The sequence below is a fragment of the Geotrypetes seraphini genome, chromosome 2 (assembly GCF_902459505.1).
Source record: "Geotrypetes seraphini chromosome 2, aGeoSer1.1, whole genome shotgun sequence".
NCBI classification, from domain to species: domain Eukaryota; kingdom Metazoa; phylum Chordata; class Amphibia; order Gymnophiona; family Dermophiidae; genus Geotrypetes; species Geotrypetes seraphini.
The window spans coordinates 271,359,600-271,380,115 of NC_047085.1; the positions used below are offsets into that span (position 1 = coordinate 271,359,600).

A 20,516-nucleotide genomic window follows, 5' to 3' on the forward strand; every position below is an offset into this window, starting at 1 on the left:
CTTAGCTGCCAAGTAGTTGACCATCTTTCCAGCAGTCATAGATCGTGTGTCATATTATCAGGCAATAAGCTTTTGCCTATTATGTTGCAAAGTTTGGCGTCGTCAGCGAATAGTGCTATCCTTCCTTTAAGTCCTTGTGTCATATCTCTTATGAATAAATTGAATAGAATTGGGCCCAGAACCGAGCCTTGCGGCACCCCACTGGTCACGCTTGACGCCTTGGATGGGGTACCGTTCACCACCACCCTCTGAAGTCTACCGCTTAGCCAATCTCCAACCCATGCAGTTAGAGTTGTTCCTAATCCTATCGATTTCAATTTGTTTAATAGCCTTCTGTGTGGGACGCTATCAAATGCTTTACTGAAGTCCAAATATACCACGTCCAGTGACTCTCCTGCATCCAGTTGTCTAGTAACCCAGTCGAAAAAGCTAATCAGATTAGATTGGCAGGATCTACCCTGGGTGAACCCGTGCTGGTGGGGGTCTCGTAAGTTTTCTTCGTCCAGGATTATGTCAAGGTTCCGTTTGATCAGTGTTTCCATGAGTTTACACACTATAGACGTGAGACTCACCGGTCTGTAGTTTGCCGTCTCTGTCCTGCAGCCCTTTTTGTGGAGTGGGATTACGTTGGCGGTTTTCCAGTCCAAGGGGACTCTTCCTGTGCGTAGGGAGAGATTGAAAAGCTCAGATAATGGTTCGGCCAGGACTCCACTTAGTTCCCTGAGCACCCTGGGGTGCAGGTTGTCCGGTCCCATGGCTTTGTTTACTTTGAGTTTCGATAGTTCGTTGTAGACGTTACTGGGCGTAAACTCGAAATCTTGAAACGGATCTTTCTGGGTATCTCCCGTCTGAAGCTGCGGACCAGCTCCCGGCGATTCGCAGGTGAAGACTGAACAGAAGTATTCGTTCAGTAGTTCTGCCTTGGCAGAATCTGATTCTGCAAAATTACCATCCGATTGCTGCAGCCGTTCTATACCATCTTTGTTTCTTTTCCTGTCACTAATATAGCTAAAGAAAGATTTATCCCCTTTCTTGATATTCCGTGCTAGTTTTTCCTCCATTCGGAGTTTGGCCTCTCTGACTTTCTTTTTAACGGCTTTAGCTCCGTCTAGATAGTCTTCTTTCGCCCCTTGGTTTCCTAAATGTTTGTAGGTGATGAATGCCTCTTTTTTCTTTTTAACTAGGTCTGAAATTTCTTTAGTGAACCATTGGGGTCTTTTGGTTCTTCTGCATTTACTTACTGTTCTCATGTATCGGTTTGTTGCTTCATGTAGGATGGACTTCAGAGACAACCACATATCCTCTAAATTTTCAGATTTTGTTTGTTTATATAGCTCCTGATGGACAAAATCTCTCATGCGGTTGAAGTCTGTGCTTTTAAAGTTGAGAACCCTTGTTGCTGTGCTTGACTTAGAGAAGCCTTTCTTAAGGTTGAGCCATACCATATTATGGTCGCTGGAGGCCAGTGTATCGCCTACTGAGACGTTCGAGACGCTATCTCCGTTGGTGAGTACCAGGTCTAGAATCGCCTTGTCCCTTGTGGGTTCCAGTACCATTTGCTTGAGACGTGCGCCTTTTATGGAGGTTAATATTCTTTTACTGCTACCTGTAGTCGCTGAGAGTGTGTTCCAATCTGCGTCTGGCATGTTGAAGTCTCCTAGCATTACTGTGTCACCGCGTAGTGTGATGTTCTCTATGTCCTCGATTAATTCCATATCTTTGTTTTCCTGTTGTCTGGGTGGTCTGTATATCACACCAAGGTATAGGCATTTTTCATTCCCTCTGGCCAGGTTAACCCAAAGGGATTCCCCGGTGTATCTTACATCTGTAATTCTGGTAGTTTTGATGCTTTCCTTAGTGTACAGCGCTACACCCCCTTTGTCGCCTATGCTCTTCAATCTCTTCCTATCATCCCTTGGCATTACCCTAGATACCCTAAACGTAACTTCATTCAGCTATGCTGATGATATTACTATACTACTCCCCTTCGACATCCAAGACCCCACCTCGTTAGGCAACCTAAAAACAACACTGGAAGCAGTGGAAGAATGGATGCTAGACCACAAACTGAAACTAAACTCGGACAAAACAAAATCCCTACTACTTGAAAAAGACAAAATCCCATCCATAACCGAACTAGAAATATATGCCACAAAATACCCCATACAGCCCTCTCTCAAAATCCTTGGAGTATCGATAGATAGATGCTGCACAATGCAGACCTAAATCAACAAAATCACACAAAAAGCATTTTTCACCATGCGCAACTTACGTAAAATAAGAAAAATTTTCTAAAAGATCACTACAGGATCATAGTCCAATCTCTTGTCCTAGGACTAGTGGACTATTGCAATATCCTCTACCTTCCTTGCCCCACAATCTTGATAAACCAACTACAGACCATCCAAACGCAGCCCTCAGGTTGATCTATTCACTCGGAAAATTTGACCATATCACTAATGCCTACCTAGACTCACACTGGCTACCGATACGAGCTTGAATCCAATTCAAATTCTACTGTCTATAATTCAAAGCAACAAACGGAACTGCACCCACCTATCTCAACAACAGGCTAAATCATAACAGCATATCCAGACCAAGAAGAACCCAGACCCTATTCTCCTACCCACCACTTAAGGGAACTCAGCGCAAAAAAATGTACGATGGCCTCCTGGCGACGCAGGCAGCGAAGCTGGACCCCTCCATCCTCAACCTGCTGACAACTACAAGTGACTTTAAATCATTCCGAAAAGAAATCAAAACTCTGCTTTTCAAAAAAACTATACTACCTTCTTATTCCTCCCCCTCGCCTCCTCCGCCTTCCACACAAACTACCAGCTAACCTCCCCCTTATACTTATATCCCCCCTCTGACCCTATCACGAAACCAACCCTTAACCTCTTCTTCCCTCCTAGTGATCCTAAATGTCCCCCTCCCCTTCTACTCAACACCTTTATTCTGTAATTCCCTTGCATCCACTATATAAGCGTCCCCTGCATCTACTGTGTAATCATCCCCTAAATGGCATCTTCTTTGCATTGGCCAGCTTTCTTATACTGTAAATTGTAACTTCCTGGAAATGTCCAGCTACCTTATACTGTTATTTGTAACTTCCTGGAAATGTCTAGCTATCTTACACTGTAATCCGCTTAGAACTGAAAGGTACAGGCGGAATAGAAGTCACTAATGTAATGTATATTGTATTGTATGTAATTGCATTTGATTGTTGTAAACCGCCTAGAACTCTCAGGTATGGCGGTATGCAAAAAATAAAATTATTATTATTAATTTGGTTTAAAAAAGAGGTTTGGACAAGTTCTTGGAGGAAAAGTCCATAGAGGAGGAGGAGGAGAAGCCATTGCTTGCCCTAGATTGGTGACATGGACTGCCGCTATTATTTGAGTTTTTGCTAGGTATTAGTGACTTGGATTGGCATCTTTGAAGACAGGATACTAGATTAGATGGACCATTGGTCTGACCCAGTAAGGCTATTCTTATGTTCTTACACATCACCTCAGCTGGTCAAGTTAGTGAGCTTCAAGCACTGGTTTTAGATCTATATTAATATCACATTTTATCACGACAGTTGTTCTTTGTACTTATTCCAAATTCCTAACAAAAGTCATTGTAGAATTCCATTTCAACCAGTCTATAGTTCTGCCTGTCTTCTTCCCAAGACCACATTCACATCCTAGTGAAGCTGCTCTCCACACATTGAACTGTAAATATGTTTTAGCTTACTACCTACCTGGACCGGACTAAGCCTCATAGAACTTCTGCACAACTATTTCTTTCATTTGATCCTAACCATCTGGGAACTGTTGTAAACCATGATGGAAAATTTGAGCTACGAAGAATGCCTCAGAAAACTGGGACTATTCACCCTCGAGAAGAGAAGATTGCGAGGGGATTTGATAGAGACTTTTAAAATATTAAAGGGATTTGATAAAATAGACCAGGAAACATCATTACTAACATTTTCGGAGGTGACACGGACAAGGGGTCATAGCCTGAAACTGAGTGGCAGCAGGTTTAGGACAAATGTTAGGAAGTTCTGTTTCACACAGCGAGTGGTTGGCGCTTGGAATGCTCTCCCGGAGGAGGTTGTGGCGGAGACTACTGTTCTGAGTTTCAAGCGCAAGTTGGATGCATACTTTCTTGCAAATCATATTGAGGGATACGGGAAATCTTCACGGGTCTCCAAAAAGGAGTACCTAAATGGGCCACCGCGTGCGCGGATCGCCGGACAAGATGGGCCACCGCGTGTGCGGATCGCCGGACAAGATGGACCACGGTCTGATCCGGTGAAGGCATATTCTTATGTCACCATGGTTGACAGACTATATCTCCTTCTGCTATGTTCGGACTGGGTTACTATTGGAAGGTCGTGTCACAACACATAAAGTTAGAGCAATGGCAGCTTCAGTAGCTTTTCTCTGTTCTACTCCTGTTGACATTTGTAAGGCAGCCTCTTGATCCTCATTACATACTTTCACATCCCTTTAGAAACATAGAAATAGACGGCAGATAAGGGCCACGGCCCATCCAGTCTGCCCACCCTAATGACCCTCCCCTGCCTTTACCCTGTGAATAGATCCCACGTGTCGATCCCATTTGGCCTTAAAATCAGGCACGCTGCTGGCCTCAATCACCTGAAGTGGAAGACCATTCCAGCGATCAACCACCCTTTCAGTGAAAAAGAATTTCCTGGTGTCCCCGCCTCTGATTTTCCACGGATGCCCTCTTGTTGCCATGGGACCCTTGAAAAAGAAGATATCCTCCTCCGCTTCGATGCGGCCCGTGAGATACTTGAACGTCTCGATCATGTCTCCCCTCTCTCTGCGCTCCTCAAGCGAGTATAGCTGTAATTTATCCAACCGTTCTTCGTACGGGAGATCCTTCAGTCCTGAGACCATCCGGGTGGCCATTCTCTGGACCGATTCCAGCCTCAGCACATCCTCACGGTAATGCGGCCTCCAGAATTGCACACAGTATTCCAGGTGGGGCCTCACCATGGATCTATACAAAGGCATAATGACCTCAGGCTTACGGCTGACGAAACCCCTGCATATGCAACCTATGATTTGTCTTGCCTTGGATGAAGCTTGCTCCACTTGATTGATGGAATAGTCAGTTTGACCAAGTAGTTCTACAAAATTTATTCTCTGTTTTAAATGCCAGCTTCCCTTCATCCCTTTCGTGATAGCTAGGGAGTCCCATCTGTGAGAATATGCTGCCTGCTTGTCCTGGGATAAAGCAATTACTTACCTGTAACAGGTGTTATCCAGGGACAGCAGGCAGATATTCTCATAACTCTCCCACTTCCCTAGTTGGCTTCTTAGCTTTTTTACTAAGCTGATGGCCCTGTAAGCCAACGTTGGGTGGGAAGGCACTCGCGCAAGTGCGGTATGGGTGGTCTTGAAACTTCTATAAGAAGTTAAAGGGACAGTACGCTTTTGTACTGGCCATACCGGGACTTGGTGGATGATGTCGTCCATCTGTGAGAATATCTGCCTGTTGTTCCTGGATAACACCTGTTACAGGTAAATAACTGCTTTCTTGCTGATATTCTTCCTATTCACAGTCCTCTACTTCAGTGTTCTTCAACCTTTTTACACCTATGGACCGGCGGGAAAAAAAAAATTATTTTGTGGACCGACAAACTACTAGGACTGAAATTTAAAAACCCCGTTTCTGCTCCGTCTCCGCGAGCTCGGTCCTCGCAAACCATCTGATCCCATCCGCACAAGCCTCAGTTATGATTTTATACTGAATGTATTTTATTAAAGTATAAAAAGAAACAATATTCTGTACAATTGTCATTTTATAAATAAAAATAATACAGAGCAAGGATCAACAAAACCCTGTCTCCCCTCCCCTTCACATATATCCCCTCTACTATCAAGAAAACTGAATAAGCCAAATTATTACAGAATGCTACACAGAAATATCATGCTAACAGAATACCGCAGTCACACATAGCAGGAATAGGGTTAGGGGAGTGCAACTAGGGCAACTGCCCCACTGGTCAGAGAGAGCCCTAAGCCACTGCCTGGACTTTGCAGTCCCCAGTTATGTCTAACACCAGCTCTAGCAGGATATATATTTCAAATCTGATATATTCTAATCACAAAATAGAAATAAAATTATTTGTTTCTACCTTTTGTTGTCTCTGGTTTCTGATTTCATCTTCTTTTCACTCTCTTCTTTCCAGCGTCTGCCCTCTCTGTCTCTTCAATCCAGCATCTGCCCCTTCCATCTACTGTCTGACCTCTCCCCCTTCCATATGGTATTTGTCTTCTTTCTATGCCCCTCTCCCCTTTCCATCCAGCCTATGCCCCTCTCTCCTTTTTACACGATTCACTCCAGCTTCACTGCTCTCTTCATTTTTTATCTCTCCTACACCAGTTCTAGCATCTTTGTCCCTCTCAATTTCTCTGCTGACCCCCCTTCCCATCTCATTCCTGTCTCTCCCCTTCCCGTCTCTCCCCTTCCCCTCCTCTAATCTCCATGCAAGCTGTTTCCTTCCTTTTTTCTTCTCCCTTTCCTCCTCCCCCTGTCCAGCAGTAACTCTCTTCCCTTTCCTTTCCCTCCTCCCCTCCCAGCAGCATCTCTTCTTCTCCCTCCCTCCAGGTCCAGTAGCAGCTGTCCCTTTTTCCCCCTTGCCCAGCAGCTTCCCAGACTCCTTTCCCTCCTCCCCTCCCAGCAGCATCTCTCCTTCTCCCTCTCCAGGTCCAGTAGCAGCTGTCCCTTTTTCTCCCTTACCCAGCAGCTTCCCAGACTCCTTTCCCTCCTCCCCTCCCAGTAGAATCTCTCCTTCTCCCTCTCCAGGTCCAGTAGCAGCTGTCCCTTTTCCCCCTTGCCCAGCAGTTTCCCTGGCTCCTTTCCCTCATTCCCTCCCAGCAGCATCTCTCCTTCTCCCTCTCCAGGTCCAGTAGCAGCTGTCCCTTTTTTTTTTCACCATGCCCAGCAGCTTCCCAGACTCCTTTCCCTCCTCCCCTCGCAGCAGCATCTCTCCTTCTCCCTATCCAGGTCCAGTAGCAGCTGTCCCTTTTTCCCCTTGCCCAGCAGTTTCCCAGAATCCTTTCCCTCCTCCCCTCCCAGCAGCATCTCTCTTTCTCCCTCTTCAGGTCCAGTAGCAGCTGTCCCTTTTTCCCCCTTACCCAGCATCTTCCCAGACTCCTTTCCCTCCCCCTTCCCAGCAGCATCTCTCCTTCTCCCTATCCAGGTCCAGTAGCAGCTGTCCCTTTTTTTTTTTCACCATGCCCAGCAGCTTTCTCCCCTTCCAGCAACTCTCCTTACTTGCCAGCACTGCGATTCAGTAAGGCAGCCTCGGGTCCTTTGTTGGGTCGCACCGCCTCTGAGGAAAGCGGAAGTTGCATCATCAGAGGCGGCCCGACTCAGCAAAAGCTCCAAGGCTTCCTTTTTGAATTGCTGCGTTTGTAAGGAGAGCCGCTGGGAGGGGAGAAAGCACAGTGTGAGGCTCCCTATTATCTCTCCAGCCCTGCGCGAACGACAGTTCCTCGATCTTGCCGGTCCTGCGCGGACCGGCAGGAAATTGAAGAAGTTGATCTCGCCGGTCCTGTGCGGACTGGCAGGAATTTTCTGCGGACCGGCGGTTGAAGAACTGTGCTCTACTTTATAATAGCTTCTAGTATTCCATCCTATCTCCACCCCACATTAATTTTATACTTGTTCAATTTTTCTAACTGAGATAATATTTAAACAAATTAATTTATAGAATAAGCTTTCTATGTATTGACTTAAAAATGAGCATTGCTAACCTATAAAAATACTGAAACTCTTCTTTTTTTTATAAAGTCTCTTTTCCACAAGTTTAAATTGTTTGTTATATATATTTTAATAAAATATTATTAATTAGGTTAAAAGCTTTTAAAAGCCAAATTCTTAATTTGTTTGGGTTTTTTTTTTAACTCATCTAAAATATTTTTTCTCCCTTTATTTTTCTTTTAGGGTCTTGTCTGGTTCTTAGCAGAGCTTCCACTTGAACTTCGCACCACACTGTTTCAATGTCTACGACTGTTCATTCAGAAAACAGTTTCTGTGAACAGTTGTAAGACTTCCATGGCTGATCGATCTGCACAACCAACTCGTAATAGTTGGTTGTCGCAGAGTGGATGGAAGCATGAAGATCAGCACTGTTGGACTCTCCTACACAGTTCTGAACTGTTTCCTCTAAACTTGTTTCCCACAGCCCTTATGTCAGACATTGCAACAATCTCCTGTGGCAAAGAGGCAAGAGTGGATTCTATTCAGAATTCAGTCTTTGCCTTCTTTATGCCAACCAGTAGGTTGTGCCAACAGTATGATGCTAAGGGGAACATCACTTGTTTATTTTTTACAGTTCTGGCCAACCTGAAGACCACCGGGAAAATGAGATTTCTTGCAACCTATTTCCAGTTTAAGGTTATTAGCTGCTAGAATGTTTGTTGAACATTTCTAGTTTTATAAGTATATTTTCATTGTGTGATATTGAAGCAGTAGTAAACTGTTGGATGTTGGATGTTTTTTCCTCCTGTGACAGTTATGGCTTTTTGCAGAATATTGTGAAGGCTTTACTTTATCTTAAAAAGAAAAGTTAGCCTTTACTGTAAAACATCTGCAAAAGCTGTCTTACTTTTGCTAGTAAATATTAGCATGGAATATTTCATGTATTAATGGTATTTTTTCTTTTTTGTTTTGGAAATGAATCGCACCTCCAAATTAAGAGGGAGAAAAGATTCAGTTGCTCTGGTAAGTATGACCGTTGTAATTTGTAGTTGACTTCACTTCAAGAAATGCTTTGAAAGTGGACTTGTTTATAAGCTTGAACACCAAATGTATCTCCAACAAGAAAAGTTCACTGAAATAAAGATACCATATTCCTGGAATAATTTTTGAATATAACATTCCATATGGACCATGTGACAGCCTCTAACTTTAGTTTTGTTTTTTAAATGTTAGCCAATCACATACTGTATATCACATAGTTAATTTTATAGTATTGATAACATTCAAAAACAAATTTAGCTGTTTATCCCATCAATAAGCTCTGGTCATGTAAAAATTAATTGATTCTTTACATCAGGTGTTTACAAGATCTCAAATAGAATTGATTATGCTTAATGATGTTTTTCATTTGTGGTCTTGTTTTAAAACAGTGTGTTCTGTTGAATTTGCATTAAATGAAATACCATATTTTTCACTCCATAAGATGCACTTTTTCCCCCCAAAAAGTGGGTGGAAATAAGAGTGTTTCTTATGGAGCGAATACCCCCCCTCCGGTATCTCTAAATTGTGTGGGTCCAGCGGTGTATCGGCAGGAGCGAGCTTTCAGCGCTCCTGTCCCTCCCTCGCTGGACGGCTGCCTCCTGAGTCCTCATGTTGCGGCCAGCAGCACACAAGGCAGGAGCGAGCTTTTCGCATTCCTGCCTGGGCCTGCATCGCTTCCTGAATGGCTGCCATCAGTTCTCACGAGTCTTGCAAGAACTGACGGCAGCCATTCAGGAAGCAGCGTGGGCCCAGGCAGGAGTGCAAAAAGTTCGCTCCTGCCTTGTGCGCTGCTAGCCCCAACATAATGAGGACTCAGGAGGCAGCCGTCCAGCGAGGGAGGGGCAGGAGCGCAGAAAGCTCGCTCCTGCTGATACACTGCTGGACCAGCACAATGTAAAGGTGCCGTGGGGGGGGGGGGGGGTGCTGGGACTGAATAGAGAGGAAACAATATAAAAACATAATAAAGGAAGAAAATAATTCAGTGCTTATGCCATTTGTTCCAAGTAAAACTACCTGGAGTTGTTTACCAACAGAGGGGCAAACATTAGAACTGTGCATTAAAGATCAATGTATGGCTCCTAACAGAAGAGTAAAGAGCTCCCCAATTTAGTAACCAAATAGTAAGTGTTAACAAGTATCTGAAGTTTTGGACATTCCGAAATTCACTTTACATCCTGTTTCCTGATTTAGTTGTTTGTTTCAAACTTATCTCTTTAATGGTTGGTTGTTATGCTAGGCTTTTGGAATGTCATGTGGAAAATGTGGATTATAGCACCATCAATTTAACGCCTGACAAGGAGAGTGGTTGGAACTCATCTCACGACTGCTGACATCTGTGTAATTTGTGTTGCTTGTTCTTCCTGGCTGCTGATTCAATGTCATTGAGAAACATAATACAGTGGAACCTTGGTTTGCGAGTAACCCGGTTTGCAAGTGTTTTGCAAGATGAGCAAAACACTCAGCAAACTTTTGACTCACAAACCGAGCACTGCTCTGATAAACGAGCACTTACAGACCAGGATACGCTGCTTCGGGGGATTCCTCTTCCGTCTTCCGACCAGCCTTCCACGTCGAGTGCCTTCCGCAGGTTGGAGGACCTCTGTCTTGGGCCTGCGTGGCCGGGTGCCATCCTGACACCTGACAGGTACAGATCCCGGGTTCTGGAACGAATCGTTGCTGTTGCCACTGTTTTCTATGGGGAACTTTGCTTTGATAAACGAGCATTTTGGATTACGAGCATGCTCCTGGAACGGATTATGCTCGTAATCCAAGGTACCACTGTACTGCCTACTAATTAACTTCTGGTTAAGTTTATTTATTGGTATTTGATATACTGCCCTATCTTGGAGAAGTTCAGGGAAGTATGCAGTTTTGTGTATATGTTTTTCTATCAGATACTCTAAGAATTTTTCCCTATCTGTCCTGGTGGGCTCACAATCTAACTTTCTAGTATAGTAGGTGTATCATTCTGGACAGTAGGATATCTTCCCCATGCTTACAAACTGTACAGAAGGAATCTATTCCAGGTTTTCAACTCCTCCTCCAGAGGGCTCTGCTGCCCTCTTCTATTTTTCCTTCTGAATGTAAGCCAGAAGGTGTCTTTATGATCTGCTCTGTATATTTCCTTATTATTTTGGGTTGTTTTTGTTTTTTTGCTTCGCAGCTATCAATGCAACAGAGATCCCCAATGCAGGGGAAAGCTTTGCCTGTATGAAGAAGAAGCAGACTTGGGCCTGCAGCTGGCAGGTTAATCCCTTGGGGACTTGTAGAATACTTTATGGCGCTCGGGGTCTATATCCCTAATAGCTTAGCTCGCCTACTGAATTGCAAGAGCTTGAATACAAGCTGTTAAGCATCCTCAGGGGGCTCAGTGGGGCTCTTCAGGGTGTCATCTGCAATTTCACCTCCCTACCTTTGCATGCGCCACTTTTGCATATGTGGTTCCACGGGGGTTAAAGATCAGTTCAACTTCGGTCCGACTAGCAGCCTGAAGATCTCGGTGCTTGGTGGACTAGTTGATTGAGGCAGAGATTAGAGCTGAGGCAGACTGCATCATCTTTAGAGTACATGTCACAGTGAATAAAGCTAATGCAGCTTATGGACAAAATCGGGGAGGGGGGAGCGTGTCTGAAAAACCTATCTTTGAAGATTTATGCCACATCCTGTAGGGTTCCATATATCTAAAATCCTGTTTTCTGGGTTTTTTACAATTAGTAAATTCATTTTTTGGTGCTAAAACGCTGCCGTGGTGGCCATCTTGGATTTCCCGATTTGTCTTTTCAAAGTTCTCCAGATCCTTCAAATCACCTCGATTTGCCTAAAAATTGGCAGGAAGGGCGTCCTCAAGCTCTTTTATCCCTAATTCATGCCAGATTTGTGCTGGTTGGACACTGGAAGTGTGCCATGTGCCGCACAGCATGTGAAGGGGCGTGGGAGAGGGGTGTTGAGAGCATTGTGCTTAGCATCCTCTTTGGAATCTAGGACTGAGGAACTTTTGGGCGACCTGTTTACTGTGAGAAAATCCCTCCCAGAGTCCTTGAACAGTGGTGTACCTATGCGTAGGAGTGTGGGAGCCAAAGAGACATAAAGTGGTGTTACCTAAAGGGAACTTGGTGCTGCCTAGTAAAACCTTTTCTCCTGAATTTTTTCATTTGATATAGAGAGCTTATTTGGATAGCCGGGAACCTCATATTCAGAGAGCCAGGAGTTGCACAAGTGGGTTTGGACTTCCAGGGTGCATCAGTGTCATTGGCAGAGGCTGACCAGGATCCTGTGGACCTTTCTGAGAGGGACTTATAGGGCAAGGGATCCGTCTGTATGCCCTTGCTGTCACAGAGTGAGTCTTCCCTGCTGGGTGATACAGGGTCGCAAAAAGGAGCAAGTATGCAGGAAATAGTGGTGGCCCTTGACCAAGGAGAAGACCCAGTTCACTGACTGTTCAAACCTTCAACACTATTAGAGCTCATTACTGATTCCCTGCAGGACTTACAGTTAGACTCCCAGCAGACCCCTTTTACTCAGTGTTCTATCTTAAGGGGAGTGAGAGCGCAGCCCTCGACTTTTCCCTGGCATCCTGAAATTAGTCTGTTGGTCACAGAGCACTGGGATGCTCTTCAGGACTCTTTAAAGGTAACCAAAACAATGACTAGGCTATATCCTGTGCAATAGGAGTGGCAACTGGTGTTCGCTCAACCTAAAGTGGATTGCTTGGTAGCTCAGGTAACTAAGTGCACATTCCTGCCGAGTAAGGGAGGTGTAGTATTAAAGGATACGCAGGATCACAGAGTGAATGTGGTCCTAAAAGTCAGTTTGAAGCTTTGGCCTTACAGATCAAAGCAGCTGCAGCAGCCTCTTTTGTGGCACGCATTTGTCATACCAAGATGCGTGGGCTCACCCTGGCAGAGGGCAAGTTTTTGTGCCAGCTGATGCTAGCAGGGGTGGATTATGTGGCTGATGCTCTCTATAACATCATTAAGAGTTGATCAAAATTTCAGCTTATTCAATTTCAACCCTCATAATGATCTGGATAAGGGAAAGGGCAGATTTCACCTCCAAGGCTGTTCTCAGTAGATTCCCTTTCAAAGTTGTTTGGAAAGGCTCATGATGTATGCGGGGTTGGGATACAGATCTTTTCAGACTGCTGTGTGCTGGAGATCATTTGAGGAGGGTACAAGCTAGAGTGCGCGCATCCCTTAACAGACTGGTTTGTGGATTCCCGGTGGGGCACCCATTAAATTCATGCAGAGTCTTGGCAACAGTATAGAGACTTGTAGAAATTCAGCCACTGCTGCCCGAGAAATCATGTTCAAGGAGATACTCCATATACTTCATAGTGTCCAAGAAAGGCTCAGAAGGTTGGAGACCCATTCTGGATCTCACACACGTCAACAAGACTCAGCACTCAGATAATAGATATGATGGCCAAGCCAGCTCCGTCAGCTTGGCACTACCTCCCAGTATGAGGTTCCTTGGCAGCCACTATAAGTGTGGTCCCTTGGGCAAAGGCTCACATGCTTCCTCTTCAGAACATACTACTGTCTCGGTGGTCCCCACAAACATACTCCCTTCAAATGACTCCACTTTGAACTCCAGCATCCCGCTGCAATATGAATTGCTAGCTCTGTCCACAGTCATTATTACGAGGCATGACCCTCAGAATAACTTTGTGGGTGATTTCTCACAAAGGATACCAACCTATTCAACTGGGGTGGTGGTCAGCCTCCCAGTGGAAGTGATCCATCAATGGACTGGAATTTCAATCCATTTGAATGGCATTACAAAAGTTGAAGAAGAGTCTGGAAGGACAGGCGGTCTGAGTTTTCTCGGGCAATGCTACAGCAGTTCCATAGGTCAATCACCAAGAGTGCACAGCTGAGCCTGGAAGCCCACTTATTGTTCCAGTGGGCAGAGCTACACATGCAGGTGATCTCTATGGCGCATCCAGTGGGAGTGGACAAGGTCCAAGCCAATTTTCTCAGCAAACAGAACTTAGACCCAGAAGAATAGACATTATCTGCTGCAGCATTTCAGTCCATCGTTCGTCGATGGGAATGGCCAACTTTCGATCTGATGGCTACAGCGAGAAACAAGAAGGTGAACTGCCTCTTCAGGCAAAGATCTGAGCCCAGAAGCGAAGGCCTGAATGCCCTAATTCAGCTGTAGCCAATGAGTGAGTTCATGTACTTGTTTCCTCCATGGCCCATGATTGGGGCAGATACTTCACAGAATAGCAGGGAGATTGGTCCTCATAGCACCAGATAGGCCATGGTACATAGACCTAGTGCATCTTCAGAGGGACATGGGTCTCAAACTTTCAGGTACAGCACAATCATCTTCTGTCTCAGTGTCCAGTGGTCATTAAAGATCCAGATTGCTTTGGTTTTATGGCATGGCCCTTGAGTATGTGGAGTTAGAGCACAAAGGATACTAAAAAGGCAAACATTGCTATTCTCCTCGGAGCCAAGAAGCCTATGATGGTCTGTGCTTGCGCTAAGGCTTGGGAGATGTTTCAACACTGGTACACGAAAAAGAAGATGGAGCTGTTTAATACTTTGATTGCAGTGGTACTAGCTTTTCTCCAAGCAGGCCTCAACAAAGGCCTCACAGTAGCGTCACTCAGGGGGGAAAGGCTTCTCATGTTTTATAGCCCATGAACAACTCCCCTGGCTTATTATCCAGACTTAGCCCTGTCAGTATTTTCTCCATCTGCTTACTATCTCAATAAGAAAATTTGAGTTAAAACTGAGATTTTGATGTCAGACCTTAAATGTTTGAAGAATAAATATATTGCTGTAACACAGTGGGGGAATGTTTGAGCTCCATAAAGGTTTTTGATTGGTATGGTTATTTTGGTGTTTTTGATTACTTTAAGAGCAGAATAGATTTGTAGTTTAGGAAGTCTGCCCAAACCACCTCCTTATGTGCTCCTATATAGGGCAATGGCTTCTTTGGTTCAAACTGAAGGGGCAGGAGAGCCCTCTGGAGAAGGAGGAGGATTTGAAAACCTGAAATGGATTCCTTCTGCATGGCATGCAAGCATGGGGAGAATACCCTACTATCCAGAATGACACACCTATCTACAACAAAAGATATTAGCAACGTAAGAACCTAATCTCTTTAACTGTGAGTCAAGGCATCTTTAATTCTTTCTAAATTTTTTCCGAGAGCTTTTTTTTTATTATTATTATTATTAGGATTTTTTTTTTATATACCGCCTATCAAGGTTATCTAAGCGGTTCTACAATCAGGTACTCAAGCATTTTCCCTGTCTGTCCCGGTGGGCTCACAATCTGTCTAACGTACCTGGGGCTATGGAGGATTAAGTGACTTGCCCAGCTTAAAAGTTAAGTAAATCTAAAACACCCAAGCATAAAACAAAAACTTTGCCAAGCATATTTGTATGTTTGCTTAAACTTTTCTGAACCCTGAACAGTATTTTTGGTTATAAGTGCTCATTTATTGTTGTTCATTAATTAATTTATATATTCATTCAGTTTTCTATACCGTTCTCCCAAGGGAGCTCAGAATGGTTTACATGAATTTATTCAGGTACTCAAGCATTTTTCCCTCTCTGTCCTGGTGGGATCACAATCTATCTAATGTACCTGGTGGGATCACAATCTATCTAATGTACCTGGTGCAATGGAGGCATTAAGTGACTTGCCCAGGGTCACAAGGAGCAGCATGGGTTTGAATCCACAACCTCAGGGTGCTGAGGCTCTAGCTTTAACCACTGCGCCACACTCTCCTTCTTATTATGAATTATATGTGTTGTATTTGCGAGGGTGTTGGTATTTACCCCCCCCAATGAATATAGAGTGAGAGAGTTATTTGTGATTTTATGTTATTTGCTATGGGGCTATGCCCACTAAACCAGGCGAATATGGAGGGAGACCTGTATTTGGTTAAGAGCTCCTTTGTATAAAATATTAATCTATATACTCCGAGGGCAGCTCCTTACACTCAAGCACCTTCCAAGAAATAACAGCAGAAGCAACAGAAACCTTAACCTTCTGCTATAGCTAAGGCTTCTCAGCCTTTTTGACTGTCTCAAACAGAGCCTAACCTCTATCGTTCTGCCTCTGTCCTCCCCTCTCCCCATAGGAGGTAGTCTTCATCTTTTTTACCATCGATGGGAGACCATTACATCCGACCTCTGGGTGCTGACAATAATCAGGGAAGGATACTCTCTTCATTTCACTCAGATTCCACCAGAGCTTCCTCCAAGAGAGTACCCTTCCAATCCAGCCCAGACCGCCCTTCTTTCAGGAAGCTCAAGCTCTGCTTCGTCTCCGTGCCATCAAGGAAATTCCTTTGGAACAGCAGAGCTAGAGGGTTTTACTCCCGTTACTTCCTAGTTCCGAAGAAGACGGGCGATCTGCGACCCATTCTGGATCTGAGGGCTCTCAACAATTTTTTTGGTCAAAGAAAAATTTTGCATGTTGTCCCTGGTATCCCTGTATCCCCTTCTAGATCAGAATGATTGGTTATGCTTTCTAGATCTCATGGAGGCTTACACTCACATTCCCATTCATCCAACCTCCCGTCAGTACCTCAGCTTTCGGGTGGGAAATCTGCATTTTCAATACAGAGTGCTACCCTTCGGCCTGGCATCATCTCCCAGAGTTTTCACCAAGTGCCTAGTGGTGGTAGCAGCAGCACTAAGGAACCTTGGTCTTCAGGTACCTGGACAACTGGTTCTCAGGGGGTTATTGTAGCGACCCAACGGACTACGTGGTTTCTACAAAGCTTGGGATTCGAAATCAACTTTCCCAAATCCCAACTTCAGCCCTCAGAATCTAGTCTCAAGTTTTATTATTTTTAATATACCGACCATCAATAAATATCTAGCCGGTTTACAATGCTATGATAAAATGAAGAATTAAAATAATGCTTATAAAAGGGGGAAAAGTGAACATTGTAGACGTTTTACAAAGACATACATGAGAGTGGGGATTGAAGAAGGAAGGTGGGGGTAAAGTTACATTGTTAAAGAGAAAAAAGAAAAAAAAACTAGGGTTAAAAAGAATGGAGAGGGATAAAACATTAGGGATTGGGTCGCTTCTTAAAAGTGGTTGGCAGACTTGGCAATAAGAAATTTAGGAGCTGTGGAATGCATCTTGAAATAAAAACGTTTTTAGTTTAGTCTTGAATTTATCTATCTAGGAGATTTTCGTGGCGAAGTTGGGGAGGTAAGGCACTCCATAAAGTTGGGGCGACAACGGAGAAATTGGATTTCCTAATATAATAGAATTCTTTAATAGAGGGAACAGATAGTAGGTTCTGATCTGCTGATCTAAGAGTCCGAGAAGGGCAGAAAGGGATGAGGAGTTTGTCCAGAAAGGGAGGAAGACATGAAAGTTTTATTTTAAAGACTAGCATAAGTGTTTTATAGGTAATGCGGTGTGTGATAGGTAGCCAGTGGGCTTCTTTCAGAAGGGGGGTAACGTGATCATATTTCCCTAACTTATGTATGAGTTTTATTGCCGTGTTTTGAATGAGCTGTAAACGTCGTAATTCTTTTTGAGAATTGCAGTAGACAAGGTGAGAGATAACTAATGAATGGACAAGGGTTGTAATAGCTTTGGTTTCGAGAACAGAAGTTAAAGAACGAATAAGCCGGAGTTTATAGAAGCAGATTTTTACCACTGAACTAATATGATCATGAAAAGTTAAATCTTTGTCTAGAATTGCACCAAGTAGTTTTATTTTTGTTTCCATTTTTACAGGGTAAGATTTGATAAGGATCTGTTCTTTTATTATTTCGTTGTTCTTGGTTGGAAAAAGTAAGCCACAGGATTTGTTGATATTGAGGGAAAGTTTGTTTGCGTGAAGCCAATCACTGATTTTGTCCAGTTTAGAATTAATTTCTAGTATTTTGGATATGTTTGAAGAATTAATGGGGTGAAGTAGTTGAATGTCATCCGCGTATGCGAAAATCGTGAAACTGACCGACTGAGCTAAAGTGAGGAGAGGAGCAATAAAGATATTAAATAGTAAAGGAGAGAGAATGGAGACTTGTGGGACGCCGTACGTTTGAGCTATAGGAAGTGAGGTTTCCTGTTTTGAGTGAACTTTGAAGTTACGTTCTTTAAAGTAAGAGGCGAACCATGAAAGAGCAGAGTCTATGATGCCACAGTTTCTAAGGCGATCAATAAGAAGAAAGTGATCGAAAGTATCAAACACTGAAGACAAGTCAGGAGAGATAAGGAGGACAGATTTTTGGTGGTCAAGAAAGTAGTGTATAGTAGTGATTATCTAGTAGAGATAATTTGGTAGAGTAATTAGAGCAAAAGCCAGTTTGATACGGATGTAGTGCATTGGTTTTATCAAAGAATTCGGCAAGCTGGTTATATACTATTTTCTCCTTTAGTTTAGAAATAAGAGGCAGGTTAGCAATGGGACAGAAGTTTGCTGGTTGAGTTGTGTCTGGATTTTGGTTTTTTAGTTTTGGAAAGACCAGAGCTGATTTCCAGGCTTTTGGAAAGAGACTTGGGAGTTCTGATCGACAAATTGATGAAGCCGTCCACACAATGTGTGGTGGCGGCGAAAAAGGTGAACAGAATGCTAGGAATGATAAAGAAGGGAATCACAAACAGATGGAGAAGGTTATCATACCGCTGTACCGGGCCATGGTGCACCCTCACCTGGAGTACTGCGTACAGCACTGGTCCCCGTACATGAAGAAGGACACGGTACTACTCGAAAGGGTTCAGAGAAGAATGACTAAGATGGTTAAGGAGTTGGAGGAGCTGCCGTACAGCGAAAGATTAGAGAAACTGGAACTCTTCTCCCTCAAACAGAAGAGATTGAGAGGAGACATGATCAAAACATTCAAGGTACTGAAGGGGATAGACTTAGTAGATAAGGACTGGTTGTTCACCCTCTACAAGGTAGGGAGAACGAGAGGGGAAGACACCCTCCAGGGATTCAAGACAAAGCTAGACAAGTTTCTGCTGAATAAGGATGTACGCTGATAGGGTTAGTCTTAGTTAGGGCGCTGGTCTTTGACCAGAGGGCCGCCGCGTGAGTGGACTGCTGGGCATGATTGACCACTGGTCTGACCCAGCAGCGGCAATTCTTACGTTCTTAATCAGCTCTTCATATGTTGGACTGTAAACGTGCTTTAGACTTCTACCTGGAACGCACCAAACTACACAGATCTGCTCCTCAACTTTTTTTCTCCTTCAATCCAAACAAGTTGGGACATCCAATTTCTAAGGGTACCATCTCCAACTGGATGGCTGCTTGTATCTCTTTCTGCTATGCCCAGGCTGGACTGCATCTACAGAGTTGAATCATAGCCCACAAATTCAGAGCCATGGGGGCGACTTCAGTAGCTTTTCTCAGATCCAGTCCTATTGAGGAAATTTGCAAAGCTGCCACCTGGTCCTCGGTTCATACTTTCACCTCTCATTATTGTCTGGATGTTTTCTCCAGATGGGATGGCCATTTTGGCCAGAGAGTATTAAAAAATTTTATTCTCCTAAGTTGCCAACACTCCCACCATTCCATTCTGGTTAGCTTGGAGGTCACCCACATGTGAGAATAGGCTGCCTGCTTGTCCTGGGATAAAGCACAGTTACTTACCATAACGGTTGTTATCCAGGGACAGCAGGCAGCTATTCTCACAACCCACCCACCTCCCTTGGTTGGCTTCTCTGCTAGCTATCTGAACTGAGATGCGCCCTATGCTGGGTGGGAAGGCACTAGCGCATGAGCGGTGCGGCAGACTTGAAACTTTGAAGTTTTTTATAAGCAAGTCTGCTTGCAAGGCTGTCCGCATCTGGGCTCCGTAGATGATGTCACCCACATGTGAGAATATTGGCCTGCTGCCCCTGGATAACAACTGTTACGGTAAGTAACTGTGCTTTTCCAGCCCTAAAACTGTGGAGGCTCCTTCCTCCGAGGTCAACGCAGGCAACTCCACTCCTGGAACCAATGGAAAACTAGCTAAGAAACGCTACATCGTCGCCTGCCTGGGCGTAGATGGGTCCATCCGAAGGAGCCCCTTGTGTCTAGTATGAGGCATTGGGAAAAAAAAAATCAAGCCAAATAGCGGCATTGTAGAAACATGCAAGGTAGGACGGAGTGCTTCAAACTAGCTGTTAGCACACCGTCGCCATCTTGATTCTCTCCACTTCAGATTGTCTGGAGTCTTTCTCCAGATGAGATTGGCATTTCGGCCATTCTGTATTATAAAATTAATTTTCTTAAAGGCCAACACTCCCACCATCCCACCTTGGTTAGCTTGGAGATCACTCACATGTGAGAATATACTGCCTGCTTATCCTGGGATAAAACAAACTAAGCGACTGTGCGCCTACGTCGGGCGGGAAGGCACATACGCAGTGCGGGCTATCGCAAACTTTCTGAAAGTCTTAAAATGGCAATGCACTTTTAAAAGTGTCTGTACTGAGGCTCCATCGGTGACATCACCCACAAGTGAGAATATGCTGCCTGCTGTCCCTGGATAATACCTATTACAATAAGTAAATGTGCTTTCTGCGCGACTGTGCAATTCTGCAGAAATTCTGCATTGCGCTTTCACACAGAATTCTGCCAGGAGTAATATATGCAGTTGTTATATTCACATGAAAGGGACAGGAGGGGCAAATGATTGAAAGTTAAAAAAAAAAGACATGGTCAGGATTTGAAATAACTGGGAGTTATTAGAAATCTGATGACATAGAAACATAGAAAGGTGACGACAGAAAAGGGCCACAGCCCACCAAGTCTGCCCA

General features: G+C 44.2%; 1 protein-coding gene across 5 annotated transcripts in view; it reads left to right on the top strand.

Moving 5' to 3' along the window:
• LOC117353570 (uncharacterized protein DDB_G0271670-like) overlaps positions 1 to 20,516 on the top strand; it is a 507,083-nt gene that overhangs the window by 58,115 nt on the left and 428,452 nt on the right. For 4 of the 5 annotated variants that reach the window (XM_033929661.1, XM_033929662.1, XM_033929660.1 and 1 more), the window contains one exon: positions 8,730 to 8,754. The exons of the other annotated variant lie outside the window; for it this stretch is intronic. In XM_033929661.1, coding sequence (XP_033785552.1) covers positions 8,730 to 8,754 — 25 coding nt within the window. The remainder of the gene's footprint in view (positions 1 to 8,729; positions 8,755 to 20,516) is intronic. 5 annotated transcript variants of the gene reach the window in all.